The sequence below is a fragment of the Saimiri boliviensis genome, chromosome 11 (genome assembly GCF_048565385.1).
Source record: "Saimiri boliviensis isolate mSaiBol1 chromosome 11, mSaiBol1.pri, whole genome shotgun sequence".
Lineage (NCBI taxonomy): Eukaryota > Metazoa > Chordata > Mammalia > Primates > Cebidae > Saimiri > Saimiri boliviensis.
Window position 1 is genome coordinate 63,230,799 of NC_133459.1, and position 22,488 is coordinate 63,253,286.

At 41.4% G+C, this 22,488-nt stretch overlaps 1 protein-coding gene across 2 annotated transcripts in view; it reads right to left on the reverse strand.

Moving 5' to 3' along the window:
* The window catches only part of JAK1 (Janus kinase 1), a 139,209-nt gene that overhangs the window by 32,658 nt on the left and 84,063 nt on the right, over positions 1-22,488 (reverse strand). For both annotated transcript variants that reach the window (XM_039473544.2, XM_074380955.1), the window contains exons 4-7: positions 13,118-13,241; positions 7,484-7,637; positions 3,467-3,630; positions 1,239-1,581 (exon numbers count right to left, since the gene is read on the reverse strand). In XM_039473544.2, the coding sequence (XP_039329478.1) occupies positions 1,239-1,581; positions 3,467-3,630; positions 7,484-7,637; positions 13,118-13,241 (785 nt within the window). The remainder of the gene's footprint in view (positions 1-1,238; positions 1,582-3,466; positions 3,631-7,483; positions 7,638-13,117; positions 13,242-22,488) is intronic.

The following is a 22,488-nucleotide window of genomic DNA, read 5'->3' on the forward strand; positions in this document are numbered from 1 at the left end:
ATCTTCATCAGGTTCTCTGAGATTAGATAAGTGTTAACTAACATAGTATAATACCCACTATATAGAAAGCCCTCAGTAAGTATCAGGCATTGTTGCTTTAGCATGAGAATAAAAGAGGAGGAGAAAATGGATCTCACGTTTTATTTATTTATTTATTTATTTAACTTTCTGAGACAGTGTCTTGCTGTTACCCAAGCTGGAGTGCAGTGGCATGGTCATGGCTCACTGCAGCCTTGACCTGCCAGGCTCAGGTGGTCCTCCCACCTCAGCCTCCCAAGTAGCTAGGAACAAAGGCATATGCCATGAAGCCCTGCTAATTTTTTCTGTTTTTTGTAAAAATAGGGTTGTGCCATGTTGCCCAGGCTGGGCTTGAACTCTTGGGCTCAAGTGATCTGCCTGCCTCAGCCTCCCCAAATGCTGGGATTACAGGTGTGAGCCACTGTATTCACCCACATGTACTTTAATATTATTATACTAATAATCATTATGACAGCTATAATAATCTATTCAACATTTATTATATTGCCAGGCTTTATGCTAAATGCAATTTAGTTTCTTCACAACCCTGAGTTAGACAGGAAGTACCTCCATTTAACAGAAGAATAATTTGCTGCTGATAAAGGTGAGATAATCCTCCTAAGGCCATGTAAGTCATGAAGCTAGGATTTGGACCAGGTCTATGTGGGTCTAAAACCCATGCTCTCAAGGCATTCTGCTCTATTTCCTCATCCAAAAAATATCTCAGAAAGAAGCTTCTGAAAAGCAAAATCAATTAGCCAATTTCCCAGAGCCAGAGGCCTAAGTTCAATTCTTGGCACAAATGCTCATTAGTTATCACCTTGGGCAAGTTTCTTAACTTCTCTGTGCCTGTTTGTATTCATCTGTAAAATGGAGACAATGGCAATACTTCCCTCAAACGTTTTTTATTTTTAGAAATAAATGAGTTAATACCTGTAAAATGCTTAGAAAAGTACTTAGCACATGGTAAACATGCAGGAACTGTCTGCTGTTATTATACCACTACATATTATATATGTTGTTATATTTCTCTACATAGCTCAATACTTATTTAGACTTTATGCTATAGGGATGAAATGTAAGATGAATGATACATGGTCTCTAGCCTAAATTCATCCCACTGGAGTGACAGACATGCAGACAGATGACTCCAGCAGGATAAGCACATACGCCATGTGACACGGGATGTGCTGTTTGAATGACTGCCAACAGCCACTTACATTTGGTTTCTGTCTCCACTGGATTCCAAGATTCCCAGTCACCATCACTTCGTAGTACTGAACATTTCCACTGTCATTTGAATAAAACCAATTCATCTCATTTTCTGATGAAATTCGTAACATGGAGGTCTCAAATATTTCAGCACCGTAATGTTTTGTCAAAGTTTCCAAGGTAGCCAGGTATTTCACCTTCAGGTCATGCGTGGACACGCTGCTGTCACAAATGGTCTTGTTGTTAAATTCCTTGAGGAAATCCTTGAAAACATTATTAATCCGCATCCTCGTGAGAGGGTTCCTCTGTCTGATGGACTTGTTCAATGTTTCTGGAATATATCGCTTGTAGCTAAAACAGATTAGGAAAATACATCTCTTTTCCATGTACAGGTTAGGAGAAAACAGTTTAGAAACAAATCTAAGTCCACGAATCCATATGCTGCCAAATGGAAAAGGGAGATCTATTCTCAGAGGACATTAGATGGAGTAGGCAATGAGATAATTATCATAAGGAGATGGAGGTGAACAGAAACTGAGAGAGAAAAGAAAAGCACATGCTCCACAGATTTCACTACAAAATGGGAATTGCTACAGGTACTGCCAAATTTTCTGGGTCATCAAGGGAGGCCATCTACATTTCTGCTTGCTAGCTTCACCATTCTTGTGCACATTAGTACTCACATCTACACACTGGTTAGAAAATGGTCTGCAAGGCCAGGTGTGGTGGCTCACACCTGTAATCCCAGCACTGCGGGAGGCCAAGGCGGGTGGATCATCTGAGGTAAGCAGTTCGAGACCAGCCTGACCAACAAGGAGAAACCCCATCTCTACTAAAAACACAAAATTAGCTGGGTGTGATGGCGTGGGTCTGTAGTCCCAGCTACTCAGGAGGCTGAGGCAGGAGAACTGCTTGAACCTGGGAGGTGGAAGCTGCAGTGAGCTGAGGTCGCACCACTGCACTCCAGCCTGGCGCGTGGTGACGGAGTGAGACTCTGTCTCAAAAAAAAAAAAAAAAAGAATCAGATATATTATTTAAAAGATCAAAAGTAAGCTGAAAGATGAGTTACCGATCCAGGTGCTAGTGGGCAAGTTATCTATAACCAACAGAATCTCAGCAAGCTGATAATACTGCTAGAACAGGAATCAATGTTAAGAAAAACCTGAGTACCCATGAAACAAAGAAGAAGTCCACTAGGGGCCAAACAAATGTGGAGACTGATCTGCTTGTTACTCCCAGGACTGAGATAGCACCTGGTCCACAGTCATCCTTACTGCATGGAGTGGCTTCAGAACAGTGAAAAAAAGTAAAGTTTGGGAATTATTTTCAACAAATGTTCTAATTTTTATTTTAGATTAATGTAATATAATAAAGAGAATTAGAGAAGAACTGTCATTTTTCAATTTTGCTTATGAAAAAATAAAGAGGAGGTACCCAGAGTGAAGGCCACAGAAAAAAAGAGAAAGCAGCAGTTCAGCATATATTGACTCAATCCCTGCATCACTGAGGATTGAGCTGTGATCTGCTCCAGACTCTGGTCAAGCACAAGGAGAAACAAGCAGCAACCTTATGAGAAGATGTACACCGCCTATCGCAAATAATACAGCTACGAAATCCCCTCTTCAAAATGACAGCGTCCTCATCTATGACAATCCTAATAGCCCATTGGTGGGCAAACAACTATTGGATGTCATGGATGGGCAGAAATTAAATATTCCTTCACCAACATCTCAAATGATATTTTAAAGTAAATGCAGTTTTCATAGGATATTTAATAGTAGTTGATCAATTCTCACGTTAGAATTAACAGTTCTATAGTGAACTACTACAACACCTTGAGAGTTCAGGCTGGGGATGGGGTAGTTGCTGCTTGCAGAACTGTACTGAGAAGGATTTTAAGATGGATCCAAAACAAAAGGGAAAAAATGCAGCGATAGATGGCAGCGTCCACTATGGGCAAGGAGGGGATGGAGAAGGCCTGGGGTCACTAATTTTATTGGCATCCTCAATCCGGAAATTTCACTCAAGCACAAATTTCTGAGATTAGCAGCCAACATCCCAAATCAGGACACAATTATAATTATGGTACACATAGTAAACATTCTAAATAAGCTCTGGGTTTCACAGAAAGCAAGGGTCAGCCAAACCCTGGCAGTCGTTGAGCTGAAATGTTTAAGAGCATATAAAAACAACACCATCCTGACCAATCAATTCTTCAGCCAGCGGGAAGCTTTACCTGATGTCCTTGGGCAGTTCTGGCAACTGCATCTTCTTCGTCATGGCATAGTGCGAGATGGCCAGGACAGCCATCCCCAGACACTCGTTCTCAATATCATGCCCATCCTGCTCGGTCTTGGGGTCTCGAATGGGAGCCAGGCATTTCACCAAATCATACTGTCCCTAGGAGCAAAAGGGAGAAAACATGAGAGCCCACCTGTTTTTGATCTTGAGAGGAAGACTCCCCACACAGGGAGGTGCTGCCTAGAAAAGCAGCACAGCAATGAGACAAATCAGATTGAGTTTCTCTAGCATCAAAGCTCTTTTTCAACAAAGCTGAGTATGAAGGGGCTCAGGAGATGTTCTCCCACGTTCCTTCATTTAACAAACACTGAGCGCTATGCTAGGTGCTGGTGAACAGTACAGACATATGAAGTCCCTTCGTCATTAAAGTGATGCTGACAAACACCGTGTACTAGGCCTGGACTGCGTCAGAGCAAGGGAAGGTGACACTGGGCTGAGCTCTGGTCATGCGTTAATTCCACAAACGTGCTGAGATGGCCTTGTCTAGGAGCTGGGTTTACAGAGTTGACCGGGCTCTCCCTCCATCCGATGTAGCTCTAGAGAAAAGGGAACATTCCACAGTGCATCATCATCACAGGTACATCTTCCCATATCTGCCGTTCAAGTTTCCCGTAGTGACATGTATCACTAAAACATACCCCCTCACTGATGGAGTGCACAGTATTCTAAGAACCAACAGGAACTTTAAACAAAAAATAAAACAAGGGTAACCAGCAGTGCCCAGCCCAGCCTTGTACAGAGTAAAAATGATAATGCCAGTGCCAGCTCCCACGGACTAAACCCAGGCTCAGAGTTGCCAGACAGTGCATGGTTCTGTTCTTTAGTCCTTACAACACCTCACAAGGTGGATGTTAACATCATCATCTCCAACACATGAGGAATCTAGCGCACAAAATGGTCAACAGCCCCCACTCAGTCACTCCTTCATTTGGTAATTACTGAGAACTAATTATGGGCTAGATGTTATTCTAGGACCTAGGGATACAGCAATAAACTAAGCCATGTTCCTGATCTCATGGAAATTCTACCCTAAGGAGGAAAAAAAAGAATAAATGAATAGGAATATCTAATGTCAGGTAGTTACAAAACCCCAAGTCGAGTAGAAGAACCGAGTACCCTGAGGGCCCAGGGCTTAGCAAGTGGTAGGCTGAGATGGAGTCTAGACCTGACCAGGACCACTGTTCAATGCTGTGCTACCGCCACACTCGGTCTTCATGAACTAACTTAAAGTACATAGAACTCTAAGGTGTGAACTCTAGCCTTTCTCCAGCTTGGAGCAGGGCAGGCACAAAGCCTGGGAGAAGTGTTCCTGCATATGTGAGAGGTTCTCTTTCCCTAAAGAACTTCAGATTAATGGTTTTTGGTTGGAGGGTTCCCACTGCTCCAGTTTCTCTTCACCATGGGATTTCTTGTTTCTCTCAGGTGAGGAAAGGTCACTGATCAGTTCCACAAACTTCTGAGGAACAATGATCTACGCCAATAACGTGTGAAGAGCAAAACAAAACCTGAAACTGTCTTGTTGGGCTGTGGTTTTTTGTGAACATTCACTGTACAGCCACCTCAAGTCAATTAATCCTGAGCCTCCAAAAGGTCAGATCTAATGCCATGCTTATTCATGAAGTTTGGCACACTCTTCCTTTACACCTCTGCTCCCAAGAAAGGTAAAGAATAAATCTCAGCTATGGATACACGAAACTGGGAAGCTGAATCCAAAAAGAACAATCTGACAATGGCCAGTTCATTTGCTTTCCACACAGTATCTGCTTGGGGCTGTGCACTGTCTCCTTTCTGTACTGCCTCTAAGGCATAGATGGAATGGAGATAATGCACAATCAGTAACCAAAGCCCTACAATGGGATATAACTCTGACACAGAGATACACTATTATGTGTGTGTGATCTCACATGTAATAGTATATTCTAAGGAAATAATAAACAACATGTACAGGACACCTATGTATGCAGCTGTTCACAAGAGACTATAAAGTAACAGCATAATAGGGAAAATGAGAAAAACAGAAAATGCCCAGGGACAGGTGGCTATGTTAAATAAATGACAGCTTTTCCTCTGGTCTCCAGCCTCATTACTCAATTTCCTATTTGAAATCTCTACTTGTAAGTTTCACAGGCATCTCTGACAAAGGACTCCTGATTTCTGCCCCTTCCCCAGCCTCTTCCCCAACGACTTTCCCTGTGTGGGGAATGACTCCATTATTAAACCAACGTCACCCAGAACAGAAACCTAGTAATCATCTTTGATTCCTCAAATTCTCTCAGCTTCCACATCCAACTCAACAGCAAGTCCTATCAAGTCTATCTTCAAGATGAACAGTAGATCTAATCACTTTTCTCCACTGTCACTATCGCTACACTAGGCCAAACCAGCATTTTTTCTCCCAGGACCACTGCTGCAGACTCTCAGCTTGCATGTGTGGAGTGTACTCTTGGACCCCACAATCTACTTTCCACATATTACAAGAATCATCACTGACTTGAAACATACATAAAATGAAGCCTTCCAAATGGCTTTCCACCACACTCAGGGTAAAAGGATAGCCCCTTGCCAGCTTCTACAAGGCTCTGCAATCTGCCCCACCTGCCTCTCCAGACTCATTCCCCACCACCCTCCTTTGGTCTGCAACCACACGGCTTCCCCTTTCAGCTCTCCTGGCCCTCAGGGCCTTCCCCCATTCTATTCCCTCCACATCAGCTCTTTTCAACTGAGGCTAAGGGGAGAGTCGGCAATGTTGAAGACATTTTTGGTCACTTCTAGGGAGAGAGTGTTACTGGCATCTACAGGATGGAGGGCGGGGGTGATGCTAAATACCCTACAATGCACAGCACAGGCCATTGCGGCAAAGAATCATCACGCAGCCCAAAAGGTCAGCAGTGCTGCTGCTGAGACACTTTACATGAAAGAAAATACTCCCCCAACCCCTCTCTCAGAATTGCAGGCTCCTTTTTATTCTTCAGGATTCATTATAAATGTTACCTCTTTAGAGAGACCTTCTCTGATCACGTTATTTAAATTAGGTCTTCCCATTCAACCCCCCCACTCCATATTCTGTATCACAAGCTTCTCCCTTCACAGCACTTTCCGTAATTCTTCTGTATTATCTACATATCATTTGATTTGCTTGTTTTCTAACTTGATGTGCATCTGATGCATGCAGAGGCCATGTCTGTCTTATTCACTCCAGCATCTCCAGCACCTTAACAAGTACAAGTTCTGAGGCAAATAGTACACAGACATCCAGTAAATATTTGTTGAATAAATGAATTGTTGCAAAGTCATTAAAACAATAAAGATCACTATTTTAATTGACATTTGAAGGACAAGCAATGAAAAAAAAAATCAGATGAATAAAAAAGCAGTTTAAAACAAAATGAACTGTAAAGTATTTTCAAAATCTACACAGTATCTAAATTTGCATGTTGAAATCAGGAAGCACAGCATCAAAAATCTTAGTAATCTCAGCATAAATATAATTTCAGGTGATTCTAACTTCTCTTTTGGTTGTTTCCTAGTGTCTTATGTTTCTACCACCTGTGACTCGGTAGCCATCTCCTTCCTTCCTAAATGTTACTACAGCTGCAGAGAAGTGCCTTCCTCCTCAGCCCTGTGGAATTACATCTTTCAATTACAGCTTCCCTCTGACCTCTGCACACAAGGCAATACGGATGGAAAATAAAATGGCAGCAGGTGGGAAAAAAGGAATAGGAAAGAAGGGAAGCCTGGAAAGCCCACAAGCTGGATAACCAGCCTCTAGGAATGCTGAAATGCAGCCTTTTGTCTCCTCACTTGGGGCAAGTCCAGGAGTGGCAAGAGCTTCCCCAGAACAGACCATAAGGCACCCTAGCACCACCAAGTTCACCTGTACCAGGAGATCTGAGCTCTGCATTGCCTCTCTGACCCCACAAACTCCAGTTTCTCCAGGGCCCAAACTTCCTACCTGAGCAAACAGATACTCCAGTGAACTGGCATCAAGGAGAGGGGTTGCATCTGGAACCTTTTTCTTCTCGTAGCCATTTTTCTGCTTCTTTGGAGAATGACGCCACACTGACTGCTCATTGTCGTTGGTTCCATGCCAATTGGTGAAATAGAACCTGGAAGGCAGAAAAATGAATGTCAATTGCGGCAAAGGGGACCTGGATGTGGGCAAGACATCCTGGTTCACCAACAGTGGTCAGTGCCGGAGGTTGAAGTGCCCTGAGAAGCAGGCAGACAACCCTTCCTCTTGTAGCCCCTCACCATCTATCAGGTCCTTTTCTTGACTTCTTACTACCACTGTGTGAGAAATCACCTCCTCTATGACTTAGGGAGCCACAGTGACTTCCTGAAGATCACAAAGACAGCTTCCCTGACTTCTCACTATGCTTCCAGAATAGGGAAACACCTGCTGACTTGAACTCCATCCTGGCCACAGCTCCCTACACCCATATCATCAGCTGCACTGCTAAGCCCATTCTACCCTGAACCCAAGACCGGTTTCATTCACATTTTAACATGCCTGCAATTTATTTTCATCATGCAATCAAGATATACAGCTTACACAGCAGTGTTTCCTACTTCCCAGACTGCTGCTATTAAATTGATGGTGTACCTTACACAATAAACAGGGCTTTAAAAGAGAACCACCCAAACACCACCAAAGGCACCAACTGCAATGTCATGAAACGAGTTAACAACAAGCACTTTACATATATCACATTACTTAATCCTCACAGCAATGCTACAAGGTAAGTTTCATTGTTCCATTTTACAGATGAGGAAAACTGAGATTACTAGCACCACCAAGTTCACCTGTACCACGGGATCTGAGCTCTACAATGCCTCTCCCACTCCACAAACTCCAGCTTCTCCAGGGAGTTGGAGAAGCTAAAACTAAAAAAGCCTATTCTCTAACTACTACAGTTGGCCCCTGAACACCCTGAACAACATGGCTTTGAACTGCACAAGTCCACTCACCCGCAGATTTTTTTTCAATAAGTATATTGAAAATTTTTTTGGAGATTTGCAAAAGTTTGGAAAAACTGATGAACTGTGTAGCATAGAAATACTTTTTTTAAATTTCAGAAAAAGTTAGGCATGTCATGAATGCAGAAAATATATACAGGTACCAGTCTATTAGTCTATTTATATGTTAACTGTTTAAGTTATTGGTAAGGCTTCCAGTCAACAGTAGGCTATATTAGTAGCTATGTTTTGGAGGGTCAAAGTTATATATGGATTGTCAATTGCACAGAGGCTTGGTGCCCCTAATCCTACCCTCCATATATAACTTCTGCTGTCACCAGTAAGAAAAACACAATGAGTTCTGGAATGTGTGGAAGTAACTGAGCCAAGGCAGCCCAGGCCATCACTAGGCTATAGACTCAGTGGGTACCTAGGTCTCTTTCCCTCGACTTGCCCATGAACTAATGAGAAAACAACCAAACAAAACTCCCTCTCTCCCTGCAAATGCTGTTGCTACACTTCGACATCTGTCCCTGTGCTATATTTGCAGAGCCTAAGACATACCAGGCCCCAAGTTAGGGCCTGGGATGCGGAGGGTTCTCAGTCATGTTTCTCACATTCTGTGAGTTCCTGTCTCTGGGAACAGTCAGGTCCAGCAGCAATTATACAGCAAAACGTAACGGGGCACATGTCACAAGCAGGACTACACTGTGACTTTCATAGGCCCTAAACACTTTTCCCCTCCTCCATAAAAAATATTACAAGTTATAGTTCTCATCTGTGTTTTCTGATTTGAAGTAAAATTTAACATTTTATGGGCCCCTAACACTGTAGGTTCTAGGCACTGTACCTAAAGGGTAAGTTGTTCTCAGATAATTCAGAGTCTCTGGTGAGGTGCCAAGGAAAGAGACAGGTCACCCTCCACTGCCAGGGGAGGTAACAGGAGGAAAAAAAAGCACCAAGGAAGGAATGTTGGAACAGAATCATTAAATGTCAGCTATAGAGCCTGGACCATGCAAAGCACGCAAAGCAAAGAACGAAAGCCAAGCACATATGAGGCACACTCTCCCAGGAGGGAAGCCCCATGGAAGACAGAGGGAAATGGAAGAGGCAGAGAGAAGCAGATCCCTATGGCATTATCTGAGCATTATGGCATTATCACAGCCATGAGCTGTGCAGAAGCAGAGGCTGCAGCTATCTCGCTCACCACTGAATCCCAGTGCCTAGTAGCTACCAGCTGTTAACACATGCTTGATAGATAAACAACAGATGAATAAGCTCAGGGAGTAGCAATTAACATGGAAAGGATAAACAAAGAAGTTATTTTTAAGGTAAAAATCAGTATTTTTATAATCTTATATAGCCCAACGTCCCTGTTACTTATGAAAGTGACCAAGAATTTGACTGTGGGCTTTGGTGTCTCTCTCACACACACAGAAAGACCACACATCTACAGAGCCATATGCAGCCTGAGCCACGTCAGGCCTGTGAAGCTGGTAGATTGTTCCCTTACCCTCCACATGTGTGAGGGGACCACACACTGGTGACAGTGGAAAGCTAAGGCTATCAGCTGGTGGGGAGGCTGCCACCTATGTTGTACCCAGGCCTGACACTGCTCTTCAAGGGTAGAACAGAGCACGTGCCCAGGAGAACTTAGCTGCCATCCTCTCGCCAGGACAAGAAGGAAGGAAGGAATGAACCAGGTACAAAGGTTCAAAGAGGGGTTCTGGCAGAATGGCCAACAGGAGAGGTAAATTCTGTTTGATGGCGGAGAAAGGCAGTGATAAGAGAATGAGAAATAGGTACAGTATGCAAAGTTTTCTGAGATAAGGAAAGAAAAGGATTCCGAGGATGAAGGGTGTTGTCAAGACAGAAGAGTCTCTGGAAAGGTGCCAAGGAGAGAGACAGGTCACCCTCCACTGCCAAAGAAGATGGCAGGAGGGGAAAAAGGCAGATGTTCCCTGAGCCAACCGAGCTATGGCCTTCTTCTTCCACATCCTACTGAATCTCTGTGAAGAACAGTCCTTGGACCTGGTAGAGATGAGGGCCCAACAAATTCCCTCTGGACAGAACACAATCTTCAATCCGGTCTGAACAAGGACATTCTTCCAGGCTGCTGAGAGCCCTGTGGGACCGACCATCTTTCGCTTGGAAGCCTAGGTCAGATACGCAGACACCACAGGCTGAGGAGACCAAACATAATGTGTAGCTTCTCCACTAGAACAAAGGCTAACGGTAAACAGATCAGGGAGCCTAAAATAAGGCTGACAGCTTTCTCTTTAATAAGACGTCAAAACTTTAAAGCTATGACTACCGAAATCAGCACCCTCCTTTATCACTAATAAGACCAAGTGAAGACACACTGAAGACAGAAATCCCACACACCTTTTTAAAATTAATTATCAAAGTACTCGTCAAACCTGGTACACACAAATTCCAGATTCTATAGCATGGCAATGGAAAAAAAAATTTAAATGACATTAATAAATACAGAATGATACCTGCTTATACTCCTTTTCAGAATGATGTGGGGGAACAAAGCAGGAAGAAAGGAGAAACAAAAAGACAAACAGACATCTATCAAAGATACACAAGTTTTTGAGAAAATTATGTACAGATAACTGCATATTTAAGTTTATGTGCAGATATTATACACAACAAATTCTCTTTAGGCTTCTACAGAATTTTTTAATGGACAGTGAAATTCAATCGGTTAAAAAAGCAAGAAAATATTTTTTTTGAAAAGGAATACAGAATATGATTGTCTATACTAAGATACATTATAAAACGACAACTGCCAAAAGCATTATCTAAACACAGAAAACCATAATTGAAATACGAGAATGTTTCCTAAAGTAGAGCTGGTATTCCACTGAAACAACCACCAACATTTATTTTCATTTACACCTTCTTTAGTGGTAAGATTATGAGGTTTCAAAATTTTTGTAGCTTGTCATCATGCAAAGGTTTTAGTTTAGAGTGGTATTTTTTTTTCCAAGTTCAAAGAGCCTGTGGTAACAAAGCAATATCCTGTTGAAGCACACTGTCCGGTACAGAGTCAAGGTGCTAAAAGTGAAGCAACCTTGCACTTCCAGGGAGCTAACAGAAACAGGGAACAGGCAAAGACAGCCTTTAATAGCCAGGCAGTCATACAATCAACTAAGACTAATGCCTCAAAGAGAATTGTAAAGCTAATAACACGATTCACTAGATGTAATTTTGGTTAACTCTCTTCCCTTTTCTGAGTATTAGTTTTTCCACTGGAAAAAAAAAAAAATGAGAGTTGAATTAGATAACTTAGGTCTTTCTTTTCCAAGTCCTAAAAGCTACCATGCTAGACTCTGAGCTGAGTGCAGAAACCCAGAAGGAAAGGATTAGAACTCAGTTGCATATCCTTCCAGACTTCAAACTGCAACAACTCATTTCAATACTGATCACACAGTCAATCCATCCCCAGGCCACAAACAGCAAAATTACACTTGGAAAAACAAAGCCAAAAGCCAGGAGGCTCAGTTGGGACCTGAAATCTCCAGGGAACACAACTTTCCTCTCTAAGTGAGACTCTGGTTAAGTACAGAAAGAAGAGAAAAAGTCAGCTGTAGGATGATTATCAAAGAAAGTTAGATCTGGTTCAGTGTCAACAGAGAAAAACATCCCAGTCATTCTGGAATGGTGACAACTCTACCAAATTGTCCCAAAAATAGCAGCTATGATACTGTGAAGAGCCTCTGAGATTCCAGAGGGCTTTTCTAGCATATCCCTGCATTCTATCAGCATCTGAGCTAACCTACTGATTTAATACCTATGTAAGTTAACCTGCTTTTCAAAAAGGATCCGCCCTATTTATAATCTCCACTGTTAAACACACGTTAACTTCTGCTTGACAAGTATCTAACTAACATAGTTTCTGTTTTAGTTACTGAACAAATTTACAAACTCAGGAAACTACAGCTATTGAAGTACTATTTGTCACCTTGGGATATACTGTGACATTTTGCAAAGTGTGCAATATGGGAGAAAAGGTTAAGTACCCATCAGAAGAAAAATTACAGCTCCATAGCCAAAAATCCTCAAGGAGTAGTCAAAACATCCACTCCTAGAGAGCAAGACCAACCTAGAATTTCTAGTTACCACTTCAGGCAATGTTTCTCAAGGTTTTTAGCTGCAACTTTTAGTAAGAAAAATATTTTATATCATGACCTATTACACATATATATTACGTATCTCCAAAGTTTAAAAAAATAAATTCTTAGGTTATGTATATATGGTGGTATATTATCTGTTCTCCCGTTTCTCTTTGTTTCTTAAATTTTGGTCACTAGCCACTAAACTAAATTCTTAACTATGACTACTCATTTGAAAAACTCTGCCATTAAGACACTAATTCTATTCAAAATATCCTCTGCATTATAAAGATTTCTTTTCTAAAATGTGGTAGAGGAAGGTAATCAAACTCATCTTGAATTGTATTCCAGATACTGAAGAAGTCCTTTCTCATATCAAGCAAACACAAAAGTTACAAATCACAAAAATGACTGCAATGCTTCTTAAGTGACTCAGGGCCCCAGGCTGACCAGCATCCCTCGGTGCAGAGGGAGGCAGGCAGGTACCAGGTGAGTACTTCTCATACCTCATCCGGTAGTGGAGCCGGAGGGACATCTTGTCATCAACAGTGATGGTGTGATTTGGAGCATACCAGAGCTTGGTGTTCTCATCATACAAGGCAAAGAGGTTGTGACAAAGAGGAGAGATACCTGAGGAAAAGTAAAAGAATGCATTAGAAAATTAAAGGCAGACACATTTGGCCATCTGTTTCTAAACCCAACATATGCAAAGATAAGGAACTCTCTCATCCACAAAGAATCTGGGTCATTCATGTCCTCTTGGGGCAAAAAGACTTCCAACCACGTTCAGTCAGGCAGTTCCAATCACAGTCATCAAGAGCTATGAATCCCCAGGAATATGCACTGTAGCTCCTGGCAAACCAAATTTAAATCATTTAGAAATAAAACTCTGATGATATTTCTCATTACAGGTATCTGTGACAGAGTCTTATCAAATCCAACTTTAAAAAAAGCCTATCTGAGAGGTTCACAGATGCCATCTGATGTGCACTTTGCTAATCAGAAACACTCTGGGAGTTGGAGAAATCTCCATCTGCTTCCTGCAGAAAGCACTTAAACAATTCTAACACACTGTGATTATATATCAAACATGCAAACAAGGACCTGGCAGTATTATGCAAAATGCATATTAGAATAAATAATAACCAAAGTGATTTTTGTCAGTGATTAAAATCTATTACCATTAATAATAAATCTACTTAAGTACTCTGTATGATTATCACAAATATTTTTTATTAGTAGCCAACTAGTAAGAAGATACATGGCTTGACAAAGCTGGCCCAACAGTGTTCCCCTACCTCTCCACTCCGCCAGTGGCCTCTGTCAATCCAAAAACTATAGAGAAGACCAGGGAGATTATGAAGTCACCCACTTCTATGCCTGTGATTAAAATGTTATGAACCTGTAACATAGGCAGGTTGGGGGGAGAATGACTGGCAATAATCAGTTATTACTGATATTTTCATAAGCAGCCAGGCCTCAAACTAAGATAAAATAAACCTAAATGACAAAAAATCTGGAAGAATATGAGGTAATAGGTACTTGTTTCCCAAATCGGACCTCTGCAGTAAGACTGACACTGACAGGGTCCCTCCCTGGCTCCACCCACCCAGGAAGGAATTCTCCAAAGCAGACATTGATTTAAGAAGCTACAGATGATCCAAGATGGCTGATTAGGAGCAGCTCAGGATTGCAGCTCCCAGCGAAAGCACAGAGGGTGAGTGGCCGATGCATTTCCAGATGGATTTTTATTGCCCACAAACCAGGACATTCCCAGGCGGAGGAGCCCCATGGGATGCCAGGGCAGCTGTTTTGGCTGGTGCAGCTGTGTTGCCAGCGCCATAGCGCAGCGGTTCTCCATATATAATACACAGGTCTGGGTGCCGTTTTAGCTGGTGATTGGAGCTCCTGGGAGACAGAGTCGCCCATTCAACTGAGTAAAAAGAAGACTGAAACAGGGAGCCAGGCCAGGAGATTTCCAGACAAAAAAGCACCATGAATCTCAACGCAGCTATTTCAGCTGGCGAAGTGGGTTGCTGCACAGGAAATCATGCAGATCCTGGCACCTTTTCAACAGGCGACTGGAATACCTGGGAGACAGAGTCAACCGTAAAACAAAAAAAAAAAGGGGGGGGGCTGGGGGCTCTGAGGCAGGGAGCCAGGTGATCAGGCTTGGCTGGTCCCACCCACACAAACAAAACAGCCATCGGAAACGCTCTGGATTGAGAGTTTCACAGAAAGCACAGCTCAACCCGAGAGCTGTAAGGAAGGGGCGTCTGCCATTACCGAGGCAGTCCACCACTACGGAGGTAGTTTGCCATTGCTGAGGCAGCCGGCCATTACAGAGAAAGTCCGCCATTATAAAAGTGGGCCGCCATTGCCGAGGCAGTTCTAACTGCACCCATATAAACAGGACTGAAGGAAAGTTCAAATGGCAACTGGGTGGAGCCCACAGCAGCTCAGCAAAGCCTCTGCACACAGACAGTGACGAGGCTGCCTTTTTGGTGGACAGGGAAGGCATGAAAAACAGCAGAAGCACAACAGAAACTTACAAATAAAGCCCTAACTCCCAGGGACAGAGCATCTGGGGAAAAAAAAGAAGGGGGGTTTATGAGTTCTGCTGCAGCAGACTTAAACGTACCTTCCCAGCAGCTCTGAATGAACAACGGAGCTCACAGCTCAGCACTTGAGCTCCTATAAAGGACAGACTGTCTCCTCAAGCAGCTCCCTGACCCCCATATATCCAAAGAGTCACCTCACAAAGGACAGCTCAGAATGACATCTGGCAGATATCCTTCTGGGACAAATATAGCAGAAGAAGAAACTGGCAGCAACCCTTACTGTGCTGTAATTGCTGCAGGTGATACCCAGGCAAGCAGGGCCTGGAGTGGACATCAGCAGTCCTACAGCAGAGGGGCCAGACTATTAGAAGGAAAACTAAGAAACAGAAAGAAATAACTTCATCATCAACAAACTGGACGTCCACTCAGAGACCCAATCTGAAAATCAACAACTACAAAGACAACAGGTGGATAAATCCACAAAGATGGGAAGAAACCAGCACAAAAAGGATGAAAACACCCAAAACCAGAATGCCTATCCCCCTCTAAGGGATCACAACTCCTCACCAGCAAGGGAACAAGGCTGGATGGAAAATTAGTGTGATGAATTGACAGAATCAGGCTTCAGAAGGTGGATAATAAGAAACTTCTCTGAGCTAAAAGAACACGTTCTAACCCAATGCAAAGAAACTAAGAACCTTGAAAAATGATTTGACAAAATGCTAACAAGCATAAACTTAGAGAGGAATATAAGTGAATTGATGGAGTTGAATAATACAACACAATAACTTCGCAAAGCATACACAAGTTTCAACAGCCAAATTGACCAAGCAGAAGAAAGGATATCAGAGGTCAAAGATGAACTCAATGAAATAAAACGAGAAGGCAAGATTAGAGAAAAAAGGGTAAAAATGAATGAACAAAGCCTTCAAGAAATATGGAACTATGTGAAAAGACCTAATCTACGTTTGATAGGTGTACCTGAATGTGACAGACAGAATGAATCCAAGTTGGAAAATACTCTTCAGGATATTATCCAGGAAAAATTCCCCAACATAGCAAGGTGGGTGGGTCAATACTCAAGTCCAGGAAATAGAGAGACCACCACAAAGATATTCCTCAAGAAGAGCAACCCCAAGGCACATAATCATCAGATTCCCCACGGTTGAAATGAAGGAGAAAATGCTAAGGGCAGCCAGAGAGAAAGGTCGGATTACTAACAAAGGGAAGCCCATCAGATTCACAGTGGATCTCTCAGCAGAAACCCTACAAGCCAGAAGACAGTGGGAACCAATATTCAGCATACTTAAAAGAACTTTCAATCCAGAATTTCATATCCAGCCAAACTAAGTTTCATAAGTGAAGGAAAAATAAAATCCTTTATGAAAAAGCAAGTACTCAAGAGATTTCATCACCACCAGGCCTGCTTTACAAGAGCTCCTGAAAGAGGCACTACACACAGAAAGGAACAACCAGTACCAGCCACTCCAAAAACATACTAAATGGTAAAGAGCATCAACACAATGAAGAAACTGCATCAACTAACAGGCAAAACAGCCAGCTAGCATCAAAATGGTAGGATCAAATTCACACATACCAATATTAACCCTAAATGTAAATAGGCTAAATGCCCCAATCAAAAGACACAGACTGGCAAATTGGATAAAAAGCCAAAACCCATTGGTGTGCTGTATCCCGGAAACCCATCTCACATGCAAGGATACACAAAGGCTCAAAATAAAGGGATGGAGGAAGATTTACCAAGCAAATGGAGAGAAAAAAAAACAGGAGTTGCAATCATAGTCTCTGATAAAATAGACTTTAAACCAACAAAGATCAAAAGAGACAAACAAGGACATTACATAATGTTAAAAGGATCAATGCAACAAGAAGAGCTAAGAATCCTAAATATATATGCACCCAATGCAGGAGCACCCAGATACATAAGGCGAGCTCTTAATGACTTACAAAGAGACTTAGACTCCCACACAATAATAGCGGGACACGTTAACACCCCATTGTCAATATTAGACAGATCAACAAGACAGAAAATTCACAAGGATATCCAGGACTTGAACTCAGACTAACAGACATTTACAGAACTCTTTACCCCAAATCCACAGAATACACATTCTTCTCAGCACCACATCACACCAACTTTAAAATTCACCACATAATTGGAAGTAAATCACTCCTCAGCAAATGTGTAAGAATGGAAATCATAATAAACAAGTCTCTCACACCACCGTGCAATCAAGTTAGAACTCAGAATTCAGAAACTAACTCAGAACCGCACAGCCACATGGAAACTGAAAAACTGGCTCTTCAATGTTGACTGGATAAACAACGAAATGAGGGCAGAAATAAAGATGTTCTTCTAAATGAACGAGAATGAAGACACAACATAGCAGAATCTCTGGGACACATTTAAAGCACTGTCTAGAGGAAAATATGTAGCAATAAATGCCCACATGAGAAGCAAGGAGAAATCTAAAATTGACATCTTATCATCAAAATTGAAAGAGCTAGGGGAGCAAGATCAAAAAAACTCAAAACCTAGCGGAAGACAAGAAATAACTAAGATCAGAGCAGAACGGAAGGAGATAGAGACACAAAAAGCCCTTCAAAAAAAAATCAATAAATCCAGGAGCTGGTTTTTCGAAAAGATCAACAAAATAGACCACTAGCCAGATTAATAAAAAAGAAAAGAGAGAATAATCACATAGATGCAATAAAAAACGATAAAGGGGATATCACCACGGAGTCCACAGAAATACAAACCATCATCAGAGATTATTACAACAATTCTATGCACATAAACTAGTAAACCTCCAAGAAATGGATAAATTCCTGGACACTTGCATCCTCGCAAGCCTAAACCAGGAAGATGTTGAAACCCTGAATAGACCAATAACAAGGTCTGAAGTTGAGGCAGCAATTAAGAGCCTACCAACCAAAAAAAAGCCCAGCTCAAGATGGGTTCACAGCCAAATTCTACCAGACATACAAAGAGGAGCTGGCACCACTCCTTCTGAAACGATTCCAAACAATCCAAAAAGAAGGAATCCTTCTCAAATCATTTCATGAGACCAACATCATCCTGATACCAAAACCTGGCAGAGACTCAACAAGAACAGAAAATTTCAGGCCAATATCCATGATGAACATAGATGCAAAAATCTTCAATAAAATACTGGCAAGCCAATTGCAACAGCACATCAAAATGCTTATCCATCATGATCAAGTAGGATTCATCCCGGGGATGCAAGGCTGGTTCAACATACGCAAGTCTATAAACGTAATTCACATAAACAGAAACAAAGACAAAAACCACATGATTATCTCAATAGATGCAGAGAAGGCCTTTGACAAAATTCAACAGCCCTTTATGCTAAAAACCCTCAATAAACTAGGTATTGACGGAACATATCTCAAAATAATAAAAGCTATTTATGACAAACCCACAGCCAATATCATATTGAATGGGCAAAAATTGGAGGCATTCCCTTTGAAATCTGGCACTAGACAAGGATGTCCTCTCTCGTAACTCCTATTCAATATAGTATTGGAAGTTCTAGCCAGAGCAATCAGGCAAGAAAAAGAAATAAAGGGTATTCAAATAGGAAAGGAAGAAGTCAAATTGTCTCTATTTGCAGACCACATGATTGTGTATCTAGAAGACCCCATCTTCTCAGCCCCAAATCTCCTGAAACTGATAAGCAACTTCAGCAAAGTCTCAGGATACAAAATCAATGTGCAGAAATCACAAGCATTCCTATACACCAATAACAGACTTAAAGAGAGCCAAATCAAGAATGAACTGCCATTCACAATTGCTACAAAGAGAATAAAATATCTAGGAATACAACTAACAAGGAACGTAAAGGGCCCCTTCAAGGAGAACTAGAAATCACTGCTCAAGGAAATGAGAGGACACAAACAGATGGAGAAACATTCCATGTTCATGGTTAGGAAGAATCAATATCGTTAAAGTAGCCATACTGCCCAAAGTAATTTACACATTCAACGCTATCCCTATCAAGCTACCAATGACCTTCTTCACAGAACTGGAAAAAAAAAACACCTTAAACTTCATATGGAGGCAAGAGAGCCTGCATAGCCAAGTCAATTCTAAGCAAAAAGAAGAAAGTGGGAGGCATCACACTACCAGACTTCAAACTATACTACAAGGCTACAGTAATCAAAACAGCATGGTACTGGTACCAAAACAGAGATATAGGCTAATGGAACACAACAGAGGCCTCGGAGGCAACACAACATATCTACAACCATCCAATCTTTGACAAACCTCACAAAAACAAGCAATGGGGAAAGAAGTCCCTATTTAATAAATGGTGTTGGGAAAACTGGCTAGCCATGTGCAGAAAGCAAAAACTAGATCCCTTCCTGACACTTTACACTAAAATTAACTCCAGATGGATTAAAGACTTAAACATAAGACTTAACACCATAAAAACCCTAGAAGATAATCTAGGCAAAACCATTCAAGACACAGGCAGAGGCAAGGACTTCATGACCAAAACCCCCAAAAGCACTGGCAGCAAAAGCCAAAATAGACAAATGGGACCTAATGAAACTCCACAGCTTCTGCACAGCAAAAGAAGCAGTCATTAGAGTGAATCGGCAACCAACAGAATGGGAAAAAAATTTTTGCAATCTACCCATCTGACAAAAACCCAATATCCAGAATCTACAAAGAACTAAAACAGATATACAAGAAAAAAAAAAAAAAAAAAAAAAAAACCATTCAAAAATGGGCAAAGGATATGAACAGACACTTTTCAAAAAAGGACATATATGAGGTCAACAAACATATGAAAAAATGCTCATCATCACTGGTCATTAGAGAAATGCAAATCAAAACCACACTGAGATATCATCTTATGCCAGTTAGAATGGCAATCATTAAAAAATCTGGATACAACAGATGCTGGAGAGGATGTGGAGAAATAGGAACACTCTTACCCAGTTGGTGGGAGTGTAAACTAGTTCAATCATTGTGGAAGACAGTGTGGCGATTTCTCAAGGAACTAGAAATAGAAATTCCATTTGACCCAGCAATCCCACTATTGGGTATATACTCAAAGAACTATAAATCATTCTACTATAAAGACACATGCACACTTAGGCTCATTGCAGCCCTGTGTACAATAGCAAAGAACTGGAACCAATCCAAATGCCTATCAATGATAGACTGGACAAAGAAAATGTGGTACATATACACCATGAAATACTATGCAGCCATAAAAAATGATGAGTTTCTGTCCTTTGTAGGGACTTGGATGAATCTGGAAACCATCATTCTCAGCAAACTGACCCAAGAAAAGAAAGCCATGCACCGTATGTTCTCACTCATAGGTGGGTGTTGAACAATGAGACCACATGAACTCAGGGAGAGGAGCATCACACATAGGGGACAGATGGGGGGTGGGTAGGGGAGTGACAATGACGGGGTGGGGAAGGTGGGAAGGAATAACATGGGTAGAAATGCCAGATATAGTATGTACCTAAAGTAAAATAAATAAATTATTAAAAACTTTAAAAAAGGAACCCAGAAGCCAAATGACTGTATGTCAGTGATGTTGCTGTAAGCATGCCTTACTGAAGGGAAGGTGGGGACTGCTGATAAAGAATCTTCAGACTGAAGGGATGCTAAAATTTAATGACTACGTAATCATAGGAGATTCTGACTTAATTTAAGATAGAATTCTGTGTACAGAAAGGTCAGGGTAAAAATAAATAGAAAAAATATCATTCAAAGTTTTTAGGATTGCCTACTTTAGCTTGTTATAAACAAACATGTCTGCCAAATGGAGAAAACAAACAAACAAACAGAAAAAAACAAAGGGCTGATATCTAGAATCTACAAAGAACTAAAACAGATTTACAAGAGAAAAAACAAGCCCATTCAAAAGTGGGCAAAGGACATGAACAGACACTTTACAAAAGAAGACATACATGAGGCCAACAAACATGACAAAATGCTCATCATCACTGGTCATTAGAGAAATGCAAATCAAAACCACGTTGAGATATCATCTCACACCAGTTAGAATGGTGATCATTAAAAAATCTGGAGACAACAGATGCTGGAGAGGATGTGGAGAAATAGGAACACTTTCACACTGTTGGTGGGAGTGTAAATTAGTTCAACCATTGTGGAAGACAGTGTGGCGATTCCTCAAGGACCTAGAAATAGAAATTCCATTTGACCCAGCAATCCCATTACTGGGTATATATCCAAAGGATTATAAATCATTCTACTATAAGGACATGTGCACACAAATGTTCACTGCAGCACTGTTTAAAATAGCAAAGACCTGGAACCAACCCAAATGCCCATCGATGATGGACTGGACAAGGAAAATGTGGCACATATTATACACCATGGAATATTATGCAGCCATCAAAAAATGATGAGTTTGTGTCCTTTGTAGGAACATGGATGAACCTGGAAACCATCATTCTCAGCAAACTGACACAAGAACAGAAAATCAAACACTGCATGTTCTCACTCATAGGTGGGTGTTGAACAATGAGAACACATGGACACAGGGAGGGGAGCATCACACACTGGGGTGTGTCAGGGGGAAATGGCGGAGGGACAGCAGGGGGTGGGGAGTTGGGGAAGGATAGCATGGGAAGAAATGCCAGATATAGGTGTTGGGGAAAAAGGCAGCAAATCATACTGCCACGTGTGTACCTATGCAACAATCTTGCATGTTCTTCACATGTACCCCAAAACTTAAAATGCAATAAAAAATTAAATAATAATAATAAAATTTTTTAAAAGAAGGTATAGATACCTTGGCAGCTATCTAGTGCTCTCCTGAACACTTCAGTCCATGCTTCTCAAGAAATGTGAAAAGCTATCCTTCAAAGTTACACTACACTCTTCCTTAAAAATCAAGAATATAGAGTTAAACTTCAAAGGGAAGTTTTCCTTTGGAACACAGGCAATTGGCTTTTCGATCCAGTATTATTAGGACAAATAATTCAAATATGCTGTAGGTTTTCATTCATAAAGTGGCTTTTGTGGACTGGGCTGGAAGCCCAGCCTTTCTTTATGTATATGCACATTTGAATGTGTACCAACACTTACATATATGAAGTGTAACTTATTTTAATCATGGAACTGTCTGTAATTTTAACACAGGTCTGATTCTAACAGTATTACTACCTATAAACAGAAAGATCAAAGACATATCTCTTTACCTATATAAAAGTACTGGGTAGTAAAACAGTAACACTATCATTTACTGAGGGTTGTCAGGCATCAGGCTAACAGACTCTAA